The 27,361-nt window shown below is 40.6% G+C and overlaps 1 protein-coding gene across 3 annotated transcripts in view; it reads left to right on the top strand.

Moving 5' to 3' along the window:
• TGFB1I1 (transforming growth factor beta 1 induced transcript 1) overlaps nt 1-27,361 on the top strand; it is a 546,447-nt gene that overhangs the window by 280,780 nt on the left and 238,306 nt on the right. For all 3 annotated transcript variants that reach the window (XM_044086607.1, XM_044086606.1, XM_044086608.1), the window contains 2 exons: nt 601-677; nt 16,146-16,285. In XM_044086607.1, coding sequence (XP_043942542.1) covers nt 601-677; nt 16,146-16,285 — 217 coding nt within the window. The remainder of the gene's footprint in view (nt 1-600; nt 678-16,145; nt 16,286-27,361) is intronic.

The raw sequence follows: 27,361 nt of genomic DNA, 5'->3' as shown, positions 1-27,361 counted from the left end.
CTGAGTCAGCAGCTGGGTGGGAAGGAGTGGGTCAGCTTGTATGGTGACTAACTCATGATCGCTGCCTGAATCAGGGAGTGACATGAGCACTACCACACAACTGCCTCCCCTGCTCAGTGGTGTACACATGCCACAAGAAGTGCTACCTTAACCAGCATCTTGTTTGGGTGATCCCTTAGTCGCTAGTAGGTGTTATGAATATGGCCGGCCTAGCTGCCTCCTTCCCCCAGGATGGATGAACTAGCTTTGACAACTCAAGTCCCTCTACCCTGTCTGACCGCTGTAATGCCTGTGCTATTAACTGAACACTGGTCAACTGAGCTATAGTTAGGGCTGTATCTCAAAACTAACACCGGTCATCTGGGTCATAGGGCTGTGATTCCAAACCTACACTGGTCACCTGGGCCATACTTAGGGCTGTGTTTGAGAACTAATACTGGTCATCTGGCTGTGATTCAGAGCTGTTTTGTTCTAGAGTGATGTTGCTGGGCTGTTTCCTTGTGATATTTACAATTTCTACAACAGACCAGATGAATGAATGAGAGGTCAGAATACCTGTTACCTTTATAGTTTTTAATTTTCTTTCTTTTTTATTTACAGACCGTACCACCAGTGGTGACAGGTGAATCCATTCCTAAGGTATCCAATGTCACAGGAGACAAGGATCACTTGTACAGGTACTTCAAAGTTTTGGTAGATTCAGATATGCTGATGCCACAATGATGAGTTTAGATGAGCTGGTGACAGTGACTGCTGAGGTCAGTAGTAACATCTTGTTGTAGGAAGCAAGTGCTGTTGCTCTCTGCTGAAAATATCGACCTTATCTATCAGTATGGTACAGTGACTGCTGCATGGATTGCATCGAGTTTTAAGAAAAAGAATCCGTCACCAGCAGTGAACATGTTCATAAATTCTGTGAGTGAAAATTAGTCTTCAAAAGAGGAGAAGTGATGAGTTCCAGTATGTGGTCATTTACAAAAGGTATTAGACCAATGGGGATGGGAAAGCCAAAACTTCAGCCTTGCACACCTGCTCATAATCCAGCAAAATAAATGACACTTAAGCCGTCAGGCATGATGGAGTGTGTGCTAAATGGTAATGACATCAGTTGTAAATTCCTGTGTTCAGTTTAAGGGGTGATTTAAGTTCTACAATGCTTAACCATGGCAAGCAGTGGCATGTAGTGGCTGACATAATGACCACTGAATAAGGTTTGTCCTCCAGATACACTTTATTTTCAATAAATCCTGTTTATGTACTTTGACCTTGAGCATGTCTCATAATGTAACAAATTTCAGTTTTAGCTTCATAATGTAATTCAAGTTTCACAGTAATGTTGTAGTTGTTAACTGACAGGCTTTTCTTTTGCAGATTAAGTTAGTAAATCTTCCATGTCTCCTCCTGAAAACAGACATGTTAAGAAATGTTTGATTTGTGTTTAACGTGAATAATTAATTAGATTTGTATCTCTTTTCCACTTAAAGAGTAGCCACATTTTAATGTAGTGATGAGGTGATGAGTACTGACTACTACAGTACCAAGCCATAGCAGACACTTTTGTGTATAAACATAGGCATTACTGGGAGAGCAGAATAGCAGGCCTGATTTTCATGACACGTTTCACTTTTGTGTCCTTCATCTGTGGTTGCTCCTGTCCATCTGTTTGATCCCCAAGGCCCAGCTGCACGTTTTCCTAGCTGTTTTCAACAATCAACTCCTGAACTATCTTATCCATAATAATCTTCTAGCCAACACCCAACATGGCTTTAGACCATTCCATAGTACAACCTCAGCCCTCCTCTCCTTCTTTAACGTCACCTGTCCAGGAAATACTTAGGTCACACCTTACATAGGTCTCTCACCTGCCCCAAGGATACATAGCTCCCAACCCACATATGTTTCTTACCTGTCCAAGGGATACTAAAGTCAAACCCAACAAAGGTCTCTCACCCATCCAGGGGATAAAAAGTTCCCACTCCACATAGGTCACTCACTTCCCTGAAGATATTCAGCTACAACCCCACATATGTCTCTCACTGAGACAATAATAAACTTTCCTCTGCTATCTTTCTCAGTCTTTCAAATGCCTTTGATATGGTAAACCACCAAATACTCATAAATACTTTTAAATCCATCTCCCTAGATTACCAGACCATCCAATGATTTCAATCGTATCTCAGTGGTAGACAACAGGCTGTCTGTCCTATGGCAGAGCAAACTATCCACCCTTTTACCCATCACCCTCGGAGTACCCCAAGGCTCCATACTAGGTCCACTATTATTTTCCATTTTCATCAATGATTTGTATAAGGTCATCCCAAATGCAACATGCGTTCAATATGCGGATGTAGTATGCTTCGACACTTCACCTACAGAGTTGCAGATTCTGTCCCAAAATACTTTTAACACAGTTGAAAATTGGCTCCTTAACCATTGTCTCATGTTAAATCCTAATAAAACCAAACTGCTGCTTTCCTCCCTCCCTCACAGGTCTGCCCCTATAACCTTTACATTAAAATCCAACGATGACACCATTATTTCCCCAGATACCTCAACCGAACTGTGCGGAGTTATAATAGATAATAACATTAAGTTTGATCTGCATATCAATAAAACTATTAAAACAGTTAATAAAAAACTTGGCTCACTATATAGGATCAAGCCCTTCCTAACGCCATTAGCCAGAACTGTAATTGCTCGTACACATGTACTATCCACCCTCCTCTATGCCATAGCTCTCAACCTTCCATCTCCAAAATGAGGAACACTAGCCCTCATAATGTGGAACAAATGGGCAAAATGTTGAACACATACTAATGGCTTACTAACAACTTCAACTAGGAAGGCCATAGGATGGTTAAAATATGCTGGTTTTACTTATAAAGAAAATATTTTAATGAATTAATATGATTCATTTCTATTTACCATGGATTTCACTTAAAAAAATTCCTAACACTGAATGTGTGACAGTCTTTCAATGTGGAACATTGAGGAACTTTGAGGAACATGAACTTTTTAAGACCCCAAATCAGGTACATTCCTCATAATGAGGTACAGTTGAGAGGTATGCTTCACCTCTATTTACAAACCTCAGCAAAACTGACCTTAATAAACTTTCTAGCAGCTACAATCACATTGCTAGATTTGCTACCAATGCAGCCTACAAAACTCATCACTGTCATAACCTAACTCTACTAGGATGGCTTGAACTGCCTAACCTACTTCAGGTTAACCAACTAATAGCTGCACACAAGATCCTGTACCAACCAGATAATACACCCGTACTTAAAAACCTCATCGCCCCCTACAGTAACCTCAGCGCACTTCGTTCATCTGGAAGACTACTAGTTCAAACTCTCAAATCCAACAACACAGCCGGAGAATCTCTATTTGCTAACTCTGTTGGCAAAACTTGGAATTCTCTTCCTGCTAATCTTACATCTGAACTCTCTCTACCTCAATTCAAGAAAAGTCCGATTTAGTACTTTAAAAATCAATGGCTGTGTCCTTGTCAAGATGTACAAGATTTATGGTTTCTGAGGTTCAACAACTTTGTAGTCGGTTACTGTACAGCTTCACCTGTTGTAAGCAACACCTTAATAAAGACAAAAGAGACATCTACTATAAAGCCCCCTCTGCCCTGAGACCAAAAAAATTTTGGAACACAATAAATCAAATTCTACACCTCAGTATTCCCAGCTCCCCTAACTGATATCCAGATCAAACTCCTGAGGATACTGCCTCCACCTTCAACACTTACTTCAGCGACTCCATATCCAAACTACTTAACCCAAACCCAAAGCAATATTTCTAATCATACAGAATCTGTACATAACTTAAACACTACTAACAAATTCTCACTTAAACCTGTACCCACCAGCTACAACAAATCCTTGCTCTCCAAATTAAAACCCTGCTCTGCCTCTGTTGACAATATCTCCTCTCTGTTTCTTCAAATAGCTGCTGACTCACTTGCCCTTCCTGTCTGTATCTTAATTAACTGCTGTATCTCAGAGACTAAAGCGCCAAGCATCTGGAAACAATTCTACACCCTACCCACAAGGGATGATACTCCACAGACATCACCAACTTCAGAACTATTGCTATCCTGCCACCACTCTCCAAGATTCTTGAAAAATGTATTCATAAACAAGTCATGCACTACTTAAGTCAGGAAAATCTGCTTACACCAACTCAACATGGTTTTAAACCCAAACATAGCACTCCCACTGCCTACAATCCTTCCTAAATACTATTTCCCTTGCTAGACAAAACAACAAACATATCTCCTGCCTATTCTTAGACCTTCCAAAGGCTTTTGATACCATCTCCCATCCTCTTCTACTGCATAAGCTAACCACTCTTAACTTCTCACCTGCAACCATCACATGGTTTACCAGCTGCCTCTCTGACCGACTCCAAGCAGCGAAATGGCTTTCTGTCACTCTTCTCTTCTTCCAGTTAAGATGGGTGTCCCACAAGGTTCCATCCTTGGACCACTACTTTTTAACATCTTTACCAATTCTGTCTACTCCTCCTGTCCCCTCTCATCATTAGTCTAATATGCTGATGACTCAACAGTTCTCACTATTGCTGACTCCCCCTCTGAGCTCATCTCGACCACACAGTCTAGCTTCAACTCCATCAAATACTGGTTCTCCGAAAATCAGCTAATACTTAACCCCAAGAAAACCAACTTACTACTTTTTCTACCAAAAAAACTCAGCCATATCAAATCCGCCTTCACAATACGATCTCTAAAATAACTCCTTAATTGAGGTTGAATCTAACACAAAGCTACTAGGACTTATTATTGATTATCAGCTCAAATTTGACTTACGTGTCAATAGCTGTATCCAGAAAACTCATCAGAAACTAGGTCTCCTATACTGAAACAAAATATTTCTCTCCAGCAAAGCTAAGATAGCTCTTTCTCATGCCTACCTATTACCTACTCTACTGTATAGCGCTCAGATTTTCACAAATCTTAACTCGACTCTCCTTGCCAAACTTGAATCAACCTACAACAAGATAGCTAGATTTGCAGCCCAGCAAACTTAAGTCAAATCACTGCCAGTCTCTGAAACAGCTTAACTGACTTGAATTACCCCACCTGCTCCTTCTCTCCCAGCTCCAGATTTTTCGCGGCATCCTCCACCAACCTTCCTATTGGCCCACTCTCTCAGCTCTAATCTCCCATTATTCTCCTGCTAGATGCCTCTGGAGCTACACCTAAGACCTTCTAGTAACTCATAAACCAAAAAACAAATTTGGATGTAATCTCTACAGCTTTAACCCCACCAAAGCCTGGGACTGCCTCCCACTGAAGTTAGGTCATATAAGCAACTGGAAATATTTAAGGCTGCTACTAGAGAATACCTGCAAAGTCAATGGACCTGTCACTGTATTCGTCCTCCTTAGGCAAAGTTTGACCATCAATACTACCAGGTGTCACGTCAAAAAATGCTGTTTAAATGTATTAGATGAGCGAGTCCACTACCGTTTGTCATTACGCTGTTAATAAGTACTGTATGCCTGTTTGTAATTTGATACTGTATACATTTAATTTGTTTGTTTTGCTTTTTTCGATTCTTCTGCTTATTTGTAAATTGAGAATGCCTCCGCTGAAAAAGGTCAACTAAGCTCACTTGGGCTAACCCAGTCAACAAATGTAAAATAAATAAAAATTTCATTCTGCCCCTTCATCCCTTCATGTGTATTGAGCAGCTTTGAACCAGTCTGTTGACTTATGCTGTGCTACTGGCATCGACAATTTCTGACAGAAATGCATGAGCTGTAAACATGACTGATCATGCATTTTAGCACAAAACCTGATACACTGAGAATATAAAAATTCATGCACTGCAGGAATATGGATATCCATGCAAGTAAAGCCCAACCATTTAAATAAATGCTTTTCCAAAGGCACAGCACCTCTATACCCTATGCGATGGGATCTGTACCCTCCTCACCCCTTATATATTTTCACTCCAAGGTTTTCCAACTCATAGGCAGAATGGTCATTCACAAAAATGAAAAAAAAAAAGACCAGTCTGTGCTACCTGCCCATCTCAGAGATGAAACAGCACATATATTCTGACTCTAAATATATAGTATAAAGTGAACAGAATTACATTTAGCAAGTTACACCTCAGTACAACACACTCGAGCAAACAACAAATTTAGGAGTCCCATATCAAGCAAGTTAAAATAAACTATACTACAGTGTCAAGTAATACTTTACAGGGCCTTACCACCCTCTCTATCAAGTAACATTTCCTGCAAAACTAGTGAGAATTTGACTGTTTTCACAGAAAAAAAAGTCTAAACTGAATCCTGAAAATTTAAAGATAGGCCAGGCAACTGGGCTAGTTTGGATACAATTCTTAAACTTGGTCAAGTATTAGATAGTCTACCATTTGCTTTTTGGAGATGTGGTAAGGCCATAGGATGACTCATCCAAAGACAGATGGGCAGAATGAAACAATAATTATTGATACCTCCAAAGCAGAAATTGATGGATTACAACTTGTGGTTCTGAAATGAAAGGACATGATATTGGGAATAACTGGTTCCATGTTGGCATAGCTTAGAGTTGAAACTGACATAAGCTTTCTCTGTCTAAATGCTAAAAGCCCTCTGGGCTTGTAGGGTCTATGTTAAAACATTGAAGGTTGAATTCCATGAACCTATATTCAGAAAGACCATAACACTGAATGTTTGTTAAAGCGAATATATCTTTCAGCGAAAATTACAATAGTCAATAACATTAGTTGGTCAATTTCAATTAAAGGCTATATGCTATGTTATGCACTGTTGTAATTTTTGGCGAAAGAGATGTTCGCTTAAACATTTGATGTTGTTGTCTCACTGAATAGAGATTCATGGAATTCACTCACGACAAACTTCAAAATCCAAAAGTAAAACAACTAGCAGTCAAGTAAACCAGTTTATTAAAAAACACTCTAGCTCCTCGGCTTATACTAACCCTTCAAGGAGTACATTTCAAATGAATGCAGCTCTCATTTTATACCCACATACATTCAATCAATTAATTAAGCAATTAAACAATAAAATAGCTAAAAACACATCTATCTAAACCATACATTTCCAGCAACAATCTACATTTAAACCCTTTGGAATCAAAGTATCATATTTTAAAATAAAAACAGTCTCTTTATATAATAACATATTCTTATTTAAATCAGCATCTTCAAAACATGTTTGTTCTAATATTGTAGCAGTTAAATCTTTAGAATCACACAAATGATGTGCTTTGAAGTGTTGAGCCAAGGGGCTTTCTTCTTTACTTGCTCTAATGTCCCTTAGATGTTCCAATAGTCTGGTCTTAAACATTCTCTTTGTCTGGCCTATAAAAAAATTGTTACACCTACATCTTAACGCATAGACTACACTTTCTGTACAGCAACTAAATGATGCAATGGCATCAGACTTCCTGTTATTTATAACAGGAAAAGTCTGTACAATGTGTTTGCAGCCCTTGCATCTACCACATGGTGTTGTCCCTAACTCTTGAACATGTTTCATTATTACTTCTTGTGGTCTGCTTAATTTAATATGAACTAACATATCTTTCAAGTTAGTCCCTCTTTTATAAGAAAATATCAGATTCTGTTCTGCTAAGCCTGCTAACTCTGGATATTTTAATAAAAATTGCCAGTAATTTTTTATAACATATTTTATATTCTCACTAAGCGTTTTAATGTTAAATCTACAAAAAACTATTTTTGTCTATATAAGGTTTTTTTATATTCTTTATTAGACATATTAGCCTTATTAATACATCTTCCATATCTCTCTCTTCTGACTCTAGCCATACTTCTCTCTACATTATTAACATCATATTTCTTATTTATAAACATAGCTGATGTTGCTAATAATTAAATTCCAAAATCTTTATTATTATTACAAATTCTTGATATTCTTAGGAACTCACCATATGGTAATAATTCTATTATATGAATTGGATGACAACTGTTGCCTAGCATAAATTGATTTACAACATCACATTTTCAATGCAACTTGGTGACTATCTCTTTACCAGGAATACCTTCTAATATTATATCTAAAAAAGAAATCTTATTGCCCCACTGTAACCCATCAAACTGTAAATTAAACCTATTTTTGTGCAAATCTTTAACAAATTGTGCTAAGTCTTCTGAATCTCCATCACATAAGAAAACCAAGTCATCTATGTATCTATAATAACATGTAACATACTTGTTATAAAATGTATGTGTGGGGATGCATTCAGTCTCCACTTTGTTTGTTTGTGTCTTTCGGCTTTTCCCGGTTAAGGGTCGCCACAGTGGAACTCTGGTCCGCTAATGATTGGCAGTAGATTTCTACGTACTGGCTTGCCAGGCCTAACGCACAACCTTCAACGAAGGAACGCCCATTCACGCATGTCGCTACACAGAAGACGGTCTAACTGATAATCGAACGGGCAATGTCTAACTGTGAAGCAACAACGCTACCGCAGCACCTCCACCGCAGTTCTAACCCCATAAAAAGATTTGCATACATAGGGGCAAAAGACAAACCCATTGAGGTTCCTTGTAATTGATGATAAATTTGTAACTCAAAATAAAAATAATTATTTTCTAAACTAAATGCAATTACATTTATTACATAATTAGCCAATGGACTGTCACCTAGGTATTTATAAAGAGCTTCCATACCAAAAATATGTTTGATGTTAGTATACATGCTTTTTACGTCCAGTGTCATCCAAAACATATTCTCATTCCATTTTATTTTCTCAATTTTGCTCAAAAAATCAAAAGAGTCTTTGATATGTGATGGGAGACGAACTACTTCCTTCTACAAATGCTTATGTAATGCAATACCCAAATTATGTAAATAATATTTCTTGGCTGAGACTAGTGGTCTCCCTGGTGGATTTATCAATTGTTTATGCACTTTCGGCAAACAATAAAAAAATGCCCTGTCTGTCTTAATATTAAGCAATTTCTTATCCGGATCTGACTTAGACCAATAGCCCAGTCTATACCTTTCTCTATCAAACGTTTATATTTTATTTTTGCCTTGTCTAACTTTAATTTTGTTACCACTTCATAAACTTCTGCATCTTGAAGTAAATCATAACATTCTGCTGTATTGTAGGTAATGCATCACAACAATTTTATTTCCCTTTTCTGAAGGTTTGACTACAGATTCATTCTGCTCAGAAAATTTCTTGAGTGACATCCATTCATTTTTTGTTAAATTATAACTAACATTCTCTTTTATAAAATCATTATGTAACATTTCAACTTCAAACTCCATCATAGATTGAAATTTCTTTATACCATCATGAGTAAACAGTGGCATAAAATTACTTTCAACTTTTATGTCTGATGTATCTAAATTACAATATGCATTTAATTCACTCACACGAAATAAAAGAAACATCTGAAACATCTGATACATTTTGCTCGTCATCACTATTTGCAGCATCAAGAGATATATCAGTATTTGTAAACAAAATATTTTGTGTTTGAAACAAATTCCATGAATGCATTTTTCTTTTCATTTTAAAAAACTCTATTTTAAAATAGTGTAGTCTAGGCATTGCAGTGGGTATAAATTTAAGACCACATTCTAAAACAGCTACTAAATTATCATCTAACACACTCCCTGATAAATTTAATACTAAACCGTTTGTATTACATATTTTTTAATACCATTTAGTCCTTTTATTTCTATTGTTGTTGCACCGCTATCGATAATTCGACTCTTCTCTGAACTGTCCACGTTCATATTCTCTGTAATGTCGTTTCCTCGATTGATTGGGTCTATAGTTGGCACAAAAATTATCATGCATATACTGTGGATTTTTAGGTTGTGGAAGGGCAGGATATTGTCTTTCCTCGTCTATATCACTCTGTCCACCACTGGTATATGCCGTAGATGTCTTCCCTTCCATTTCACCTGTCACTTCCTGATTTTGAAAACGAACCCGGGATCCACCTTTTTGACTGGTCGACTGAAAAAAAGCCGCACCATTATCATAATCTTTCAGATCTCTTTTTAATTTTTGCAGTTTTTGCTCACATAATTTCATCTCTAAACTAACCAACTTTTGCTGGACTTCATGCAGACCAGATTCAAATTTACTTTTGTCAACCAGGATTATCAGATTATTACACACAGTACTAATGTATTTTTTAATATCCAACAGTTTAACCTCATCTTGCTCTGCCAATATTGTAGTCCATTCCATTGCACAGCAATGGGCAGCAGCTTCCCATCTCTTTTTAAAAACTTTTTCATTCAGTTTAGATACATCAAATGGCAGAGAAGGAAATTTCATTGCTCTAAGCCCGTTCTGAGCTATAGCTAAGTCTAAAAATCTCCATAGGCTCATTCTGTTGTAATGAATTGCCGTTCCCTTATTGAGCAATTGTTCAAGTTTATTAAGCAAAACTTTCACTTCAGAAGAAAAAACAGTGGAACGCTTACCCACATCAATAAACGGATTGAAACAACGCTTGTTATGGGTCTCTTCGAGCATCCTTTCCCAAATTGGAGTGGGTAGCCCTTCACCACTGCTATTGGCCACAGCACGTCTGCCATCCTGGTTATTTTCTTGATTTGGTCTCACAAATGTATCCATAGTTAATTGGGAAGACATGGAAAGTTCTTCTCTAAAAAAACGTGGTAAATTATTCCCTGGATCACTCGACATATCACAAAACTTATCTCACGACAAACTCCAAAATCCAAAAGAAAAACAACTAGCATTCAAATAAACCAGTTTATTAAAAACCCTCCAGCTCCTCCGCTTATACTAACCCTTCAAGGAGTACATTTCAAATGAATGCAGCTCTCATTTTATACCCACATATATTCAATCAATTAATTAAACAATTAAACAATAAAATAGCTAAAAACACATCTATCTAAACCATACATTTCCAGCAACAATCTACATTTAAACCCTTTGGAATCAAACTATCATATTTTAAAATAAAAACAGTCTCTTTATATAATAACATATTCTTATTTAAATCAGCATCTTCAAAATATGTTTGTTCTAATATTGTAGCAGTTAAATCTTTAGAATCACACAGATAATGTGTTTAAAGTGTTGAGCCAAGGGGCTTTCTTCTTTACTTGCTCTAATGTCCCTTAGATGTTCCAGTAGCCTAGCCTTAAACATTCTCTTTGTCTGGACTATATTCATGGAATTCAGCCTTCAATATCTTAACATATACCTGGGCTTGTACTGGAAAATGAAGCTCTTTCATGTTTTTTCAGTTATTGGGGTAGTGGAAATAGCTGGTCTGCTCAGAAACTGCAGGATTTAACTTTCATCCTGGTTATGAAAATAGGCATTGAGACCCTTCTGATTACTAGCTGGATTAAAACAGAATGCATCTAGAACCTGGAATGCATTGTCACTTGGAACTGGTAAAGGCAGACTGATGCAGGATCTATCATATGGAACTACGGTATTAATCCATCACTACTAAATTCAGAGCTACTGTTAATGTACAATTGTGATTGCAACACCAGTTACCACTGGAAATCTGGAATCGGGTGTATCGTCTACATTTACCGTCACCCTCTGATACAGCCATTGTTATGACTTCTTGAGGTCAGTGTAAGTCCGGAGGTGGGGGTACTAGATGAGTCAGAAATGTTGAAAGGTAGGAGTGCCTGTGAATCCTGGGAGGAAATGGTACTGACAAGCTATGAGAAATTGTTAGATCATATTTCCAGGTTATTAAGTAGGTGGGGCAGTAAGGCCTACATGATGGTGGTGGATAAAAGTGACATTCTACAGATGATTCTCTCTAATGCTTTTTATGTTTCAGTATTTGACATTAACTGTAGACAGTAGTGATAAACAGAGATGCAAAATACAGACGAGATGAGATATGATGTGAGAAGTTTGTGTGTGTGTGTGGGGGGGGGGGGGTAGCAAGAAGGTGCCCAATTTTCATTTTGTACATGGTAGCAGCCTCTACCTCGGGTATGTTAAGAGAACTGGAAGAGGAAGGTGGAAACACTTAGAAGCCAGTGAGAAGTTTAGAACCAACATTTTAAATAATAGGTGGTCAGTAGCCAGAGACCAAGTAAACGGAGAAAAAGTAGTAAAAATGCACTTAGTCTGTGTTTGCAAGACTTTCATTAAAGAATTAAGCTCTTTATTTCAGTAATAACAAAGACTTCTTCTTTGTTGCTAACAGATGAAAATGCTTAATTTTTAAATAAAATTCTTGTGGACAGGGACTTTTTGGAGAGAAAACGGAGGAGACATGGAGAGAGAGAGAGAGGGTTTCGTAGGGCAGTGTGTGCCATGGAAAGAGAAGGGTTGTGGGCATCTCGTTCATAGTTACCTTCAGTGGGGTGTTTGAAATAATCTGATTATTGGGGCAGCTGGTAGATCTAGGAGGGAAGGAATGCACTGAAAAGTGGGTCTGGACCATAAAGGATCTCCTCGTACCAGGAAGCAGTGCAGGAGGCAATAGGGTATTCATGTAATGGAATGATTTTAGCAGTTTATATAAGGCAGAGAAGGGAGAATGGCTGCAATCTGAGCAAATGAAGCTGGCTATAAAGAGCTGCTTACTGAAGGAGGGATTTTAAATTATCTGCGAGATTCCAGAAATGCATGGAATACTAAAGAGAAAAAGGCATGAGGGGACCAAGTGTGGGGCACCAAGCAGAATGTTAGATGTCCAAAAGTGTCGTAATTCAACGAAACAGCTCAGATTCAGATGGGGGTGCAGGAGGGAATAGAGTTCTCACACATAAAATGGAAGGAAGTGCTGAAGAGAATTACTCAGCTAAGGACAATACCCAGACTTTGTGATCAGTGCATGAGATGGATTTATAGATGGTTCTGGACTCCTGTGCAATTTAGTAGGATGTAGAAGGCAGGAAATGGCAGCTCTTGGGGATGCTGGGAAGATGAAGCTGGAGGTATTTACATGTTTAGGAGTGGACAAATATAATGATTGTTTGGTATAAAAGTACTAAAGAATGGAAGGATTTTTTTTTTTGTAATCGGGTCTCCTGTGAATGGAAATTTGTACTTTTAGGGCTAGGTGATAAGGAACAGAGATGGTTGGAGTCACAGAAGATCCATGTTCTCCATATTAGAGGAAGATGGGTAAGAATTTGATTATAAAGGGATAAAATGAGATGTTAAATGAAAAGATTCGTGGTTAAAAACAGTTTGCAGCCTTACAGAAGGTCATTTTTGCTGAGTTGATAGGAAGCAGAAGGATCAAATCAAAAGGAAGTGGGAGAAGGTGAGAAAAAGGTACCTGGTGGTGGAATTGACTTAAATGTGATGATAGTGATGGATAATGTGCTGGGTGGCACTATAGGAGGGGGATATGTTAGCATGTGCGATTCTATATTTAAGTGTTTGTTTCATTGTGGTTATCCATGATTATAATAATTATTTAGAGAAAAGATAAAAATTGTTTCCATACTTTTAGAAGATTTATAAAATCAAGGCTATGTATTGTGATGTTGTCCAATATTAGTCTGAATTCTTTGCTGTACATTTAAAGTGTTTACTTAGCCTATTATAATAGTAACAAGGAAAAATAAGATGGGAGTACGCAAAGAAGATGATCTGAAGGTATACCAAGACAGGTGAGAAACCTATATGGCGTGGGATCTGGGTATCCCCGCACACAGGTGAGAGACATATGTGGCGTGGGAACCGATTATCCCCTGGATGGGTGGAGACCTTTGTTGGGTGTGACTTGAGTATCCCTTGAACAGGTGAGAGACATATGTGGGTTGGGAGCTAAGTATCCCTGGGGCAGGTGAGAGACCTATGTGAGATGTGACCTAAGTATTCCATGGGCAGGTGACAGATGAATTTAGGGTGAGAGCTGAGCATCCTTGAGGTAGGTGAGAGACCTATGTGAGGTGTGACCTGAATATCCCCTGTACAGGTGACAGATGTATGTGAGGTGAGAGCTGCGTATCCTTGGGGTAGGTGAGAGACCTATGGCAGGTGTGACCTGAGTATCCCCTGTACAGGTGACAGATGTATGTGGGGTGAGAGCTGAGTATCCTTGGGGTAGGTGAGAGACAAATGTGAGGTGTGACCTGAGTATCCCCTTGTACAGGTACAGATGTATGTGGGGTGAGATCTAAGTATCCTTGGGGTAGATGAGAGACCTATGTGAGGTGTGACCTGATTATTCTCTGTACAGGTGACAGATGTATATGGGTGAGAGTTGAGTATCCTTGAGGTAGGTGAGAGACCTGTGGTCCATTAATTCCTGCCTGGAAACCCAGTTAGCCCACTCATTCCCCACCTGAGTCAGCAACTGGGTGGTAGGGAATAGGGGGTCTATATTAGATCACTGAACACTTAAAAAAGTGAATGGTGATTAATCAACCCTATGTAAGCGAAAGCTAACAATTTCGAACTGTTCAGAACAGCAATTTTTTTCCTAGGGGAAAAAAAAATCGCTGTTCCAAAAAAAAAAAAAAAACACTTTAAACATTACATTAAGTGTGGGGCTTCACCCCCCACACCACCCCTACTGTACATTTTGCATTTGTTGTACCAACTCCGAGACCACACTACAGTGCCGAAAATGGCAAAGTAATGAAGCGGCCAATCAAATTCTTTCCCAGGGAAAGAATTCGCTCAAGAGCCACTTCAATATTTTGCCATTTCAGGCTTTTGAGTTCGACCAAGACGCATTTGCAAGAATGCATCTTCAGTCTTCTAATAGGGAACTGGGAATAGGCTAGGCTCTAGGTCCTGGGAAGTGATCTACTGTTCCTTCCTGTTAGGCTTGTGACTACCTCATGACAGCTGCCTGAATTAGGGAGACACATGAGCACTGCCACACAACTACAACCCCCCCACACACTTACTGATGGGCATATGCCACAAGAACTGCTACCTTAACCAGCATCTTCTTTGGGTGATCTCGTAGTTGCTAGTAGGTGTTATGAATATGGCTGGCCTGACTGTCTCCTTCCTCAAAAAAGTAGGAATGCTCAACACAATAGTGGGTCCAAAGTTGGATCTGCAGAACAGAGAAGGGTTGTCATAGGGTGAGAATGCCCAGCATGGCAGTAGGCCTAAACGTTGGTTGCAGGACATAGGAGGGATGCCATAGGGTAATGACACTGGCTCCAAAGGTGAGAGTCTCCTGTGTACTGGTAGTCTGGAGTCGGAGGGGGAGGGGCTTTCTCTCCTTATATTTAATGAAATTAGTTGGGAAATCTGTTAAGGTATCATGGTTCCATATGCATTGAGATATACAGCAGGTGACTTGTAATTCTATGTACAAATGCGCTTCTGTTTCTTCGCTGTGTCCCCTTTTAATGTATGCAGACTGTCACCCTGTATTATGGATATATTATTGAATTCTATAATGGGAAAGTTGTTTATTGTGCTGCATGTTTTGTGCTGTCTTGCTTAGCTCTGGCAGAAGCAGAGCTTTTGAAATTTGGTTACTTACCTGCCTTTTGCATAACTAAGTAACTCCCCTCTTACTTCCTCCCTTAAGAGACCCTGTCTTACTGTACATTTTGCATTTGTTGTTCCAAAGTTATCTTCTCTCACACTCACTGTTGTACTCTTCCATGACTTAGCCATACCAGGATATCAGGGCACAGCCCACCTTGGTGTCAGCAAAGGCTTCCAACCCCCCTTTCCTTTAGTGTTGAATCATAGTTAGGAATAGTGGAGAGAAGCGTGGGTAGACTTGGACGTAAGTAAAAGGGACAGGGTCGAGTCTCCTGGATAAAAGGTGATGGTATATGAAACTTGGAGTAGAAGGGATATGAGGTGGGGAGAGGCCAATAGGGAGTAAAAACAGTTCTGTATGCATACAGATGTGTTTTTTTTATTTCATTGTACTATTTATAATCCAAACTGAAGGAATACAGTGGCTGTGCCTAGACTTGGTGAGTTTTATTTGGTCTGTGTTATTTATTGAACAGATGTTTCCTGCCCCATGTTCTTTTCTTAGCCTATCTTCATATCATGTACTGAAACTGGTAGGAAACAGAACCTCTGAAGGGCTTCCTGTATGTCAGCTAAGGTACTATACAGAACAGAGATCCTTGCTAATGTTTTAGGTTTGCTTGACAATGTTTTGCATGTTCTCTCACTCTGATTTCAGCACAGTATGCAAGCCAAAGTCTCCGAAGCCAAAGGAGCAACAGCAACCCCCATTCTCCTCCACTTCCGTCCTGGGAGGGGGCCTCTGTGAACTTGATCGCCTTTTGCAAGAACTGAATGCTACACAGTTCAACATTGCAGGTACATGATTGCCAAGTATTATTGCAGTGTTAGTAAAAGGAAGTTTTCCTACAAATATAGATCAACACTAGGACAAGAATTTTAATTTCCTGTTAATATTATGTGTTGCAGATGCTGTGTATGTGTAATTATCCATTCAGATAGTGTTATAATAAATATGGTGAGTGCATAATGTATAATTAATTTCTTATAGTTAATATTCTGAATTTTCTTTTGAAACAGCACAGCTATAACCTGAGGGCATAAAACTCAGAAACCAAATGCCTGAAACAAAAAAATGGGCAAGAACTCAGATTGCAAGTGTTTTTTGTAGGAGGCAAGCCCCCTGCACTCTGATTTTATGTGGGGGGAAGCCCCCCTCCCAAGCGTATGCACACTAAGTCCATGGTCGCACAAACATGAAGAAGGGAGAAATCTCCGAAAACAAAGGAGTCACAGTTGGTGCATACTTAGAAACTGCACTGTCATTGATTTCCAGTGTCAACTTGTTGTTGGTGCTCTGTTCCTTGGCATTTTGTCACTTAGGTACCTCATGTTCAGGGAGTGCAAACTCAGTGGCCAGTAAAGAAGCCCAATGGGCATACGCAGTTTAGTGTCACAGGTATAGCTATGTAAGCTGGCCAGTACTGCAGCTCAGGCAGTGTGAATATCATTGGTTCAATGATTAAGATAGGTTAGGGTCCTAGGTAAGTAATGCACATACTTGTTTATAGTGATGCCAGGTACAGGTATGCACACACACGTATTCCAGGTACAAGGAAAATACATTTGTGCTCCAGTTAGAGGGACAAATACATTGTACCTAAGGTGGCCTGATCTGTGACCCAAGCACAAGAACACATATAGCTGACTACAGTGTACGGATATGCACATATGTGTGTCCCAAGTAAAGGGCTGAGCACATGCTTCTATCATAGGTATGTACACATGTGTTTCAGGTGTACTGATGCACATATCTGTGTACTAGGTCCACAGATATACAGAGCTGTGCCATACAAATAGCATTATATGCATATATATATATATATATATATATATATATATATATATATATATATATATATATATATATATATATATTATATATATATATATATATGTGTGTGTGTGTGTGTGTGTGTATATATATATATATATATATATATATATATGTGTGTGTGTGTGTGTATGTGTGTGTATATATATATATATATATATATATATATATGCCTAAAGTATAGGGGTGCATGCAGTTGTTGCTAGATGCAGCAGTGAGCACACCAGTAACCCAAGTATGAAGATGCATATGTGTCTCAGATGCATGGATGCATTCACCTCTGCCCAGATGCAGTGATGCAGCCTGTGTATGTCCTAGGTACAGGAATGCAGTCTTATTTGCCCCATTTTAAGGATACACACATTTGTTTCACAGATACAGGGTAGCAAATATCTGTGCCCCTGGTACATGTATCTATATGTCTGTGCTCTAGCTACATACATGCTTGAAGCAGAAATGCAGACATCTATGTCATAGATACAGGGTGGCACAGAAATGTGTTATAGGTACAAAATCCACATATCTATGTCCCAGGTAAGGGGATGTATATTTCTTTATCATGGAACATAGATGCACACAGCTTGGCCACAGGTGCAGGCATTGATATGCTAATGTTACAGGAAGACATGCTGTAGGCTATAGGAAGATATGCATCGTTGTCACAGGAACAGGTATTCAAACATGTGCTGTGATACAGAGATGCATGCAGCTGTATCTGTTGTAGAGTTAAGCAAACACTTATGTCCCAGTACATAAATCTGCACATCTATGTCTCAGGAATAGAAATTTTTGCATCTGTGCCCTGCTCCAGGGATGCACAGATCTGTGCCCTAGATCCAGTGATAGACCCATGCACACATTTGTGCTTTGGATTCAGAGCGGAATAGAATTGTGCCCTAAGTGCAGGTGTGAACACATGCTTTTAATATAGTGATGCACATGAGAGTGTTCCAAGTACATTGGTGCACACTTTTGTTCCCCATGTACAGGGATGATCGTGTGTCCAGATTCTGGGATGGATGTATAGTTTGGATGCAGTGATGCACAGTTCTGTGTCACAAACATGTTGGTACATAATTTTATACCCTAGATTTGGGGATAAACACATCGGAACCCCAGTTACAGGGATGGACAAATGGCTCTTGTATAGTACTGCCCACATTTTTTTTTGAGTACATTGATTCACATTTTTTGTCACAGGGACAAGAATGAATATATGCTTCTCCATTAGTGATGCACAGTCTGTGTCATAGGTAAATCGATGAGCACTTCTGTTCCCTAGGTAAAGGGATGAACAACTTTGTGTCTCAGAAATAAGGATTATCACATGGTTGTTGTACAGGGGTTTGCACATTCTGTCCCAGGTGTACTGACAAACACCTCTGTGACTCTGTTGTAAGGGTACACTCATCTCTGATCAGGACCAAGGATGTACCTGTTAGTGCCTGACTGTGCAACAGGTATAGGAATGAACACATGCTCTGCTAAAGGATATACACACTGTGCTGCATGTACACTGACACACATTTGTGTCCCAGTTCCAGAGATGCACACATTTGTGACCCTGGTACATGAATCCAGGCATCTGTGTCCCAGATACAGGAATACACACATCTGCGCTCCTGCATGTACACATCTGTGACCCTGGTAAATGAATCTGTGTACCTACATTCCAAATACAGGGATGCACACATGTGCTCCTGTTACACATGTATATCTGTGTTCCATGTATAGGCCACCACTTGTGTCTCCAAGGTGCGGTGATGCACACATCTGTATCTTAGGTGTGCAGATTCATGGATATGTGCTGCAGCTATGAGCATCACAAATCTGTACTCCAGTACACAAATCCATACATCTTTGTTCTAGGTGCAAAAATGTACACATCTGAGACACTAGTACAAAGATGTTCAAGGCACAAGGATGCACAAATTATGTTGCATGTACACTGATTAATACATCTGTGTCTGATATACAGGGATTCACAGATATCTGTATCTGAGGCAGAGTGGTGCATGTACAAGGATGAGCACCTAATGTCACACATATATATATGCAAGACAGTGTGGTGCATTTACAAGGATGAGCACATTATGACACATTTATGTACATGGCCGAGTGGTGCATGTACAAGGATGAGTGAGTCATGTCACACATATCTGTATCTGAAGCAGAGTGGTGCATGTACAAGGATGAGTGCATCATGTCACACATATCTATATCTGAGGCAGAGCGGTGCTTGTACAAGGATGAGCACATCATGTCACACATATGTATATCCAAGGCAGAGTGGTGCATGTATAAGGATGAGTGCATCATGTCACACATATCTGTGTCTGAAGCAGAGTGACGCATGCAAAAGGATGAGCACATCATGTCACACATATCTGTATCTGAGGCAGAGTGGTGCAGCATGTACAAGGATGAGCACATCATGTCACACATATCTGTATCCGAGGCAGAGTTGTGCATTTACAAGGATGAGTGCATCATGTCACACATCTATATCTGAGGCAGAGTGGTGCATGTACAAGGATGAACACATCATGTCACACATCTGTACGCAAGGCAGAGTGGTGCATGTACAATGATGAGTGCATCATGTTACACCTATCTGTATCTGAGGCAAAGTGGTGCAAGTACAAGGATGAGCACATTATGTCACACATATCTGTGTGCATGGCAGAGTGGTGCATGTACAAGTATGAGTGCATCATGTCACACATAGTTGTATCTGAGGCAGAATGGTGCTTGTACAATGATGAGTGCATCATGTCACACATCTGTATCTGAGGCAGAGTGATGCATGTATAAGGATTAATGCATCATGTCACACATATCTGTATCTGAGGCAGAGTGGTGCATGCACAAGCATGAGCACATCATGTCACACATATCTGTATCTGAGACAGAGTGGTGCATGTACAAGGATGAGCACATCATGTCACACATATCTCTATCTGAGGCAGAGTGGTGCATGCACAAGTATAAGCACATCATGCCACACATATCTGTGTGCATGGCAGAGTGGTGCATGTACAAGTATGAGTGCATTATGTCACACATATCTGTATCCGAGGCAGAGTTGTGCATGTATAAGGATTAATGCATCATGTCACACATATCTGTATCCGAGGCAGAGTGGTGCATGCACAAGCATGAGCACATCATGTCACACATATCTGTATCTGAGGCAGAGTGGTGCATGTACTAGGATGAGCACATCATGTCACACATATCTCTATCTGAGGCAGAGTGGTGCATGCACAAGTATAAGCACATCATGTCACACATATCTGTATCTGAGGCAGAGTGGTGCATGTACAAGGATGAGCACATCATGTCACACATATCTGTAGCTGAGGCAGAGTGGAGCATGTATAAGGATGAGCACATCATGTCACACATATCTTAAGGCTTAACCATAAACCCAACATATTAGTCATAGGAGACTCCATTGTGAGACACACAGATTTGCCTCTCATCAGGCTGGATAAAGAGAAAGTCACGGTTACTTGTCTGCCATGGGCCAGAATCCACCATATCACATACGCACTCAAGTCTCACAACAAGAGGTACTGTTATGATTCTGTCATAGTCCCTATTGGTGTGAATGACTTGAGACATACCTCCCTGGACTATATGAAGAGAGACATGTTTGAGCTCACTGAATACGTGTCCAAGGCAGATATGTCCATAGCCTTAAGCAGCATTCTACCATCACCCAGAATGTTGCCTTGATACAAACAGAAAATGATTGACTTTAACAATTGGCTTAGTTTCTGGTGTCATCCAAGGGGGATCCAGTACCTGACAGCCTGGGAAGGTAGGATCGACAGACCATGATGCTTTGCCAGAGATGGCCTGCATCTGTCTCAATTGGGATTCAGGAATCTGGCAAAGGCTGTTGCCTCCCCCATAGTGCCTTTTTTAGGAAAAGTGATGAAGTCAAAACTACCAACATAAAAATTTTAGCAAAACACAAATTAAAGGTCATGCTGCTAAATGCTAGGATTCTAAACCTGAAACTGCACACATTGCAGGCATTCTTCACCCAAATGCTGACATATGCACAGTTACAGAAACCTGGTTCAAAGCTGTGGACAGCACCCCAGCCTTACCTGATAACACATCCTATCATATATTCAGACCCCAAACCAAACAGTGGGCAGTAAATCCAAAAGAGGTGGAGTTTCAATATATATATTAAAGACATACACACCTCCAGGCTGATCAAACAGTGTGACGCACAGGAGACACTCCAGGTGCAGTTAACCATTGACAAGACCCCTATTTAAATCATAGCTATCTACTGGCCCCCAAATCTGACTCAAGATGCCCAATCCATCTATCTGGATCTCTTTGAATCTATCAATATTCAACTCTTTACTCTGATCCTGAGTGACTTTAACTACCCAAACATAGATTGGAGGAACTACTCATGCCAGAACATAAATGCTTGGAGATTCCTCAATTTTTGTCAATGCAAATGCCTTAGAAGAGCTAGTTCATACTCCTACAAGAGGTGATAATGTCCTGGACTTTGTATTAACCAACATGAATAACCACAGCAGCATTCCTACAGTGTCATCCTCCTTGGTAAGATCCGACCATAAAGCAGTCACTTTGAAGTCACCATCTCCCCTGACCCCCTCTAGCTAGCGTCAAACAACAAAACTTCTCCAGAGCTGATTACAGCCTCCTGAGGGATGGTATAAAGAACTTCACAGCCCCCTCCCCCTCTGTAGGAACTGGCACCAGTATCCAAAACCACACCAAAGCACTATATGATCATTTATTTAGATACATGGAATCAGGAATACTCAACAAGACTAAATCATCATCTGCAAGGAAGAGTAAACTTGCCTGGTGGACATCTTTAATAAACTCTATAACAAAAGGAAAAAATTGTTGCAGGACCAAGAAGGAGAAGGTACCCAATAAGAAGCAGTCTGTCCTTAGCCTGAACAAGAAAATAAGAGCCCTAGTGAAATCCTCCAAAGCAAACTTTGAGTCCAAATTGGCCACATCTTCACATATGTCAGCAACCTCAAAGGAAGCACCCAGATCTGTTCAGAACTGGTGGTCAAGGACACCACTTATACAAATGCCACAGATATAGCAAACTTGCTGGCTGACAGATTCAGTGAAAACATCACCCCTCTGCCCCCCCCCCTCAGTAAATCAGGACATCCCCAGTACCTGCACCCTTCCCCTTATATCTAGGGAACAAGTCATCACTGCTCTCTCAAAGGCAGAAAATACAGCCTCCATGGGACCCGATAACATCCAAGCCTGCATCCTACATGAACTCAGGCAGGAACTTGCAGCACCATTATGTGCCCTCTTCAACCAAAGCCTGAGTATTGGCGTCATCCCAGGTTAGTGGAGGACAGCACTGTCATCCCTTTGCACAAAGATGGCGCGTCCACCGATCTGGGAAATTATAGACCCATCAGAGTAACTAGCCTGATCTGCAAGGCCATGGAATGAATTATCATGGACCTCATTAACAAGCACATTGGCAACCTCCAAACACTCGATCCCACACAGTTTGGCTTTGTCAAGGGGATGTCATGTCTGTTAAATTTGGTCAACTTCTTTGAGACAGTCACCAAAGCATGGGTAAGGGGAAGACTGTGCACACCACCTACCTTGACCTGGACAAAGCCTTTGACACTATTCCCCACTCAGGCATAATAGATAAACTATCAACTAGGCATCAATCCGTATGTTACCAGATAAGTAGCAAACTAGGTCACTGATAGAACCCACCTAGTCTAAACAGGGGAAGGCACCTCAAGCAGTAGACCTGTAATGAGCGGCATACCCAGGGTTCAGTCTTGGGGCCTCTGTTATTTGGGATTTACTTTTATGAGGTGCAGGCCAAAACCAGTAGGCTATGGCTGACCAAGTCTGCAGATGTCTGCAAGCAGGGCACTGTCATCAATTCTCCTAGCGATGCTGAGATCCTGCAAGAGGGTCTCACCCAAACAAATGACTGCTGCCAGAAACATGGCCTCAAGCTGAATACCAAAAATGCATCATTCACTTTGAGGAGAGTGATGTTCCCACAAATTATCACATTAATAACAATGTAATAAGCATGCAATCAGTCATGAGGCACTTGGTCACCCAGGTTGATAGCAACCTGACTTTTGACCACCATATTGCTTCATTTGTATGGAAAGCTTTCTACACGGTCCACGTCATAGGTAAGGGTATCTCATCCAGGGACAAGGAGGTCATAACATCCCTGTATTCTTCTCTTATAAGGCCCATTATTGAGTACAATGCCCCTTTCATCATGTACCTTGCATAGCACATGCAGCAGCTGGGGAGACCACAGAGGTTCCTCACCAGGAGAATTCAGGGCCTTAAACATCTACCATACACAAATAGGCTAACAGCTCTATCCCTGTACTCAGTTTCATACAGATGACTCAGATATGACCTCTGTCTGGTATAGAAGGTGATCTTAGACCCTACCTTGATGAGACTGCTGCATATCTGCAAGTCAAGCTCCACTCGAGTAACCCACACATGAGGCCTCAACCTGGTCTGTGACATCAGTAGGACTTGCTGGCAGGACAGATTTGTGTCCCAGAGACTCTCCTATCTGTGGAATAGACTCCCTCTCCACATCAAGCAGAGTAGCTTTTTACCCCACTTTAAGCTCAACCTGGATAACTGAATAGGAAACAGAAAATACACCCCAGGGATTCCACCCATGTCCCTGCTGGACAGGGGCATTGGGTACTGACTTGTCTAAACATGGGCTGAACTCTTGGCTAGTCTTATAAGGGCCTCAGGGCCAATAGCTTAGTAACTTTCTATGATCCTATGATCCTATGTACAAGGATGAGCACATCATGTCACACATATCTATATGCAAGGCAGAGTGGTGCATGCACAATGATGAGTACATCATGCCACACATACCTGTATCTGAGGCAGAGTGATGCATGCATGAGGATGAGCACATCATGTCACAGGTATCTGTGTGCTTGGCAGAGTGGTGCATGTACAAGGATGACCGCATCATGTCACACATCTGTATCTGAGGCAGAGTGGTGCATGTACAAGGATGAGCACATCATGTCATACATCTGTGTGCATCGCAGAGTGGTGCATGTAGAAGGATGAGTGCATCATGTCACACATATCTGTATCCAAGGCAAAGTGGTGCATGTACAAGGATGAGCACATCATGTCACACATATCTGTGTCTGAGGCAGTGTGTTGCATGCATGAAGATGAGTGCATCTTGTCACACATATCTGTATCTGAGGCAGAGTGGTGTATGTACAAGGATGAGCACATCATGTCACACATATCTATATGCAAGGTAGAGTGGTGTATGCACAAGGATGAGTACATCATGTCGCACATATTTGTATCTGAGGCAGAGTGGTGCATGTAGAAGGATGAGCACATCATGTCACACATATCTGTATCTGAGGCAGAGTGGTGCAGGCATGAGGATGAGCACATCACATCACACATATCTGTGTGGTTGCAGAGTGGTGCATGTACAAGGATGAGTGCATCATGTCACACATATCTGTATCTGAGGCAGAGTGGTACATGTACAAGGATGAGCATATAATTCCACACACATATCAATATCTGAGGCAGAGTGGTGCATGTACAAGGATGAGCACATCATGTCACACATATCTGTGTGTGTGGCATAGTGATGCATGTACAAGGATGAGTGCATCATGTCACACATGCCTGTATCCAAGGCAGAGTGGTGCATGTACAAGGGTTAGCACATCATGTCCCACATATCTGTATCCAAGGCAGAGTGGTGCATGTACAAGGATGAGCACATCATGTCACACATATCTGTATCCAAGGCAGAGTGGTGCATGTACAAGGATAAGCACATCATGTCACACATATCTGTATCTGAGGCAGAGTGGTGCATGCATGAGGATGAGCACATCATATCACACATATCTGTGTGGTCGCAGAGTGGTGCATGTACAAGAATGAGTGCATCATGTCACACATATCTGTATCTGAGGCAGAGCGGAGCATGGACAAGGATGAGTGCATCATGTCACACAAATCTGTATCCAAGGTAGAGTGGTGCTTGTACAAGGATGAGCATATCAGGTCATGCATCTCTATATGCAAGGCAGAGTGGTGCATGCACAAGGATGAGCACATCATGTCACACATATTTTTATCTGAGGCAGGGTGGAGCATGTACATGGATGAGCACATCATGTCATACATATCTGTATCTGAGGCAGAGTGACGGATGTACAAGGATGAGCACATCATGTCACACATATCTGTATCTGAGACAGGGTGGTGCATGTACAAGGATGAGCACATCATGTCACACATATCTGTATCCAAGGCAGAGTGCTGCATGTACAAGGATGATCATATCGTATCACACATATCTATATACAAGGCAGAATGATGCATGTACAAGAATGAGCGCATCATGTCACACATATATGTATCTGAGTCAGAGAGGTGCATGCACAAGGATGTCCTATAAACACATTAACACATTTCTGTGACTCAGTTGTAGGGACATATGTATCTTTGGGTTGTTTGGCTGCACATGTCTGTGCACAAGGTACAGAGATGCACACAGCTGTGTTTCAAGATATAAAGCAATGGAAATATTGTACCACATTTACAAGGGTGACTCATGTGTGACTTATCTCCAGACACACACACACACACACACACACACACACACACACACACACACACACACACACACACACACACACACACACACACACACACACACACACACACACACACACACACACATGTGCATGTAGATGCAAACACATGTAGACCTGTGTCTGGGCACAGTGAAGTACACATTTCTGTCCTGCACAGGAATACATACATTGATACCCTACAAAATTTATGCTGATGAGGCCAAAGTAGAGATATGCAAACTACTGTGCCTTTATTTTTAGTTATTTAAATGTAGGGATGCACTTAACTGTGTCCCAGGCACTGTGACTCATTCATCTTTTTCCTAGACACACATCTGTGCCACTGGTGTAGTGATTCATGTATCTTTACTCAAGGTACAATGTAGAGTGATACATGGATCTGTGTTGCTTTGCTCCATGTGCAGTGATGCAAACACTTGTGCTTCAGGCAGACTGATACATGCATCCATGCCCCAGGTACCCTGATACTGATATTTGTACCACAAGTATAGAGATTCATATATCTGTGGCCAAGTATAGGAATTTCTTATATCTTTGCCTTGAGTACAGTGATAATACACACACAGACATATCTGTGTCCATTACAGTGGTTCACATATGACACTGGTACAGCTAAATACATACATGTCCCAGAAAAGGAAGTTGTTGATCCATGCCTCAGGTAGTTGTGAATCTGTGCCCCCAGATACAGTTAATCACACATTAATCCCATAGGTACTGGGATAGTGCACATGTGCCCCAGCACAGGAATTCATATATCTGTGCTGCAGGTACAGTGATACATACATCTGAGCCCCAGGTGCATTGATACACACAGCTGTGCCCCATGTGTAGTGATACACACATCTGTGCCACAGGTGCAGTGATACAGTCATCTCTGCTCCAGGTGCAGTGATGCACATGTCTGAGTTCCAGATACAGTGTTAGACATCTGTTCCCTATGTGCAATGATTGACACTTTCTGATCCTAATTTACAGGAATGAGTGCATTATATCTCAGGTGCACAATAATATGTATTTGTTCCATAGTACAGTGACACCCACATCTTTGTCTGAGACATAGGACTGCATGTATATATATATATATATATATATATATATATATATATATATATATATATATATATATATATATATATACACACACACACACACACACACACACACACACACACACACACACAAACACACATATACACGCATGCACAGACACATGCGCACACACACACACACGTGTGTGTGTGTGTGTGTGTGTGTTACATGTTGAGGGATGCAGAGGTGTGTGTGTGTGTGTGTGTGTGTGTGTGTGTGTGTGTGTGT

This window comes from Protopterus annectens, chromosome 10.part0 (assembly GCF_019279795.1).
Source record: "Protopterus annectens isolate FY-2018-M chromosome 10.part0, PAN1.0, whole genome shotgun sequence".
In the NCBI taxonomy this organism is placed as follows: domain Eukaryota; kingdom Metazoa; phylum Chordata; order Ceratodontiformes; family Protopteridae; genus Protopterus; species Protopterus annectens.
This window is presented reverse-complemented; position numbering and strand designations above follow the sequence as displayed.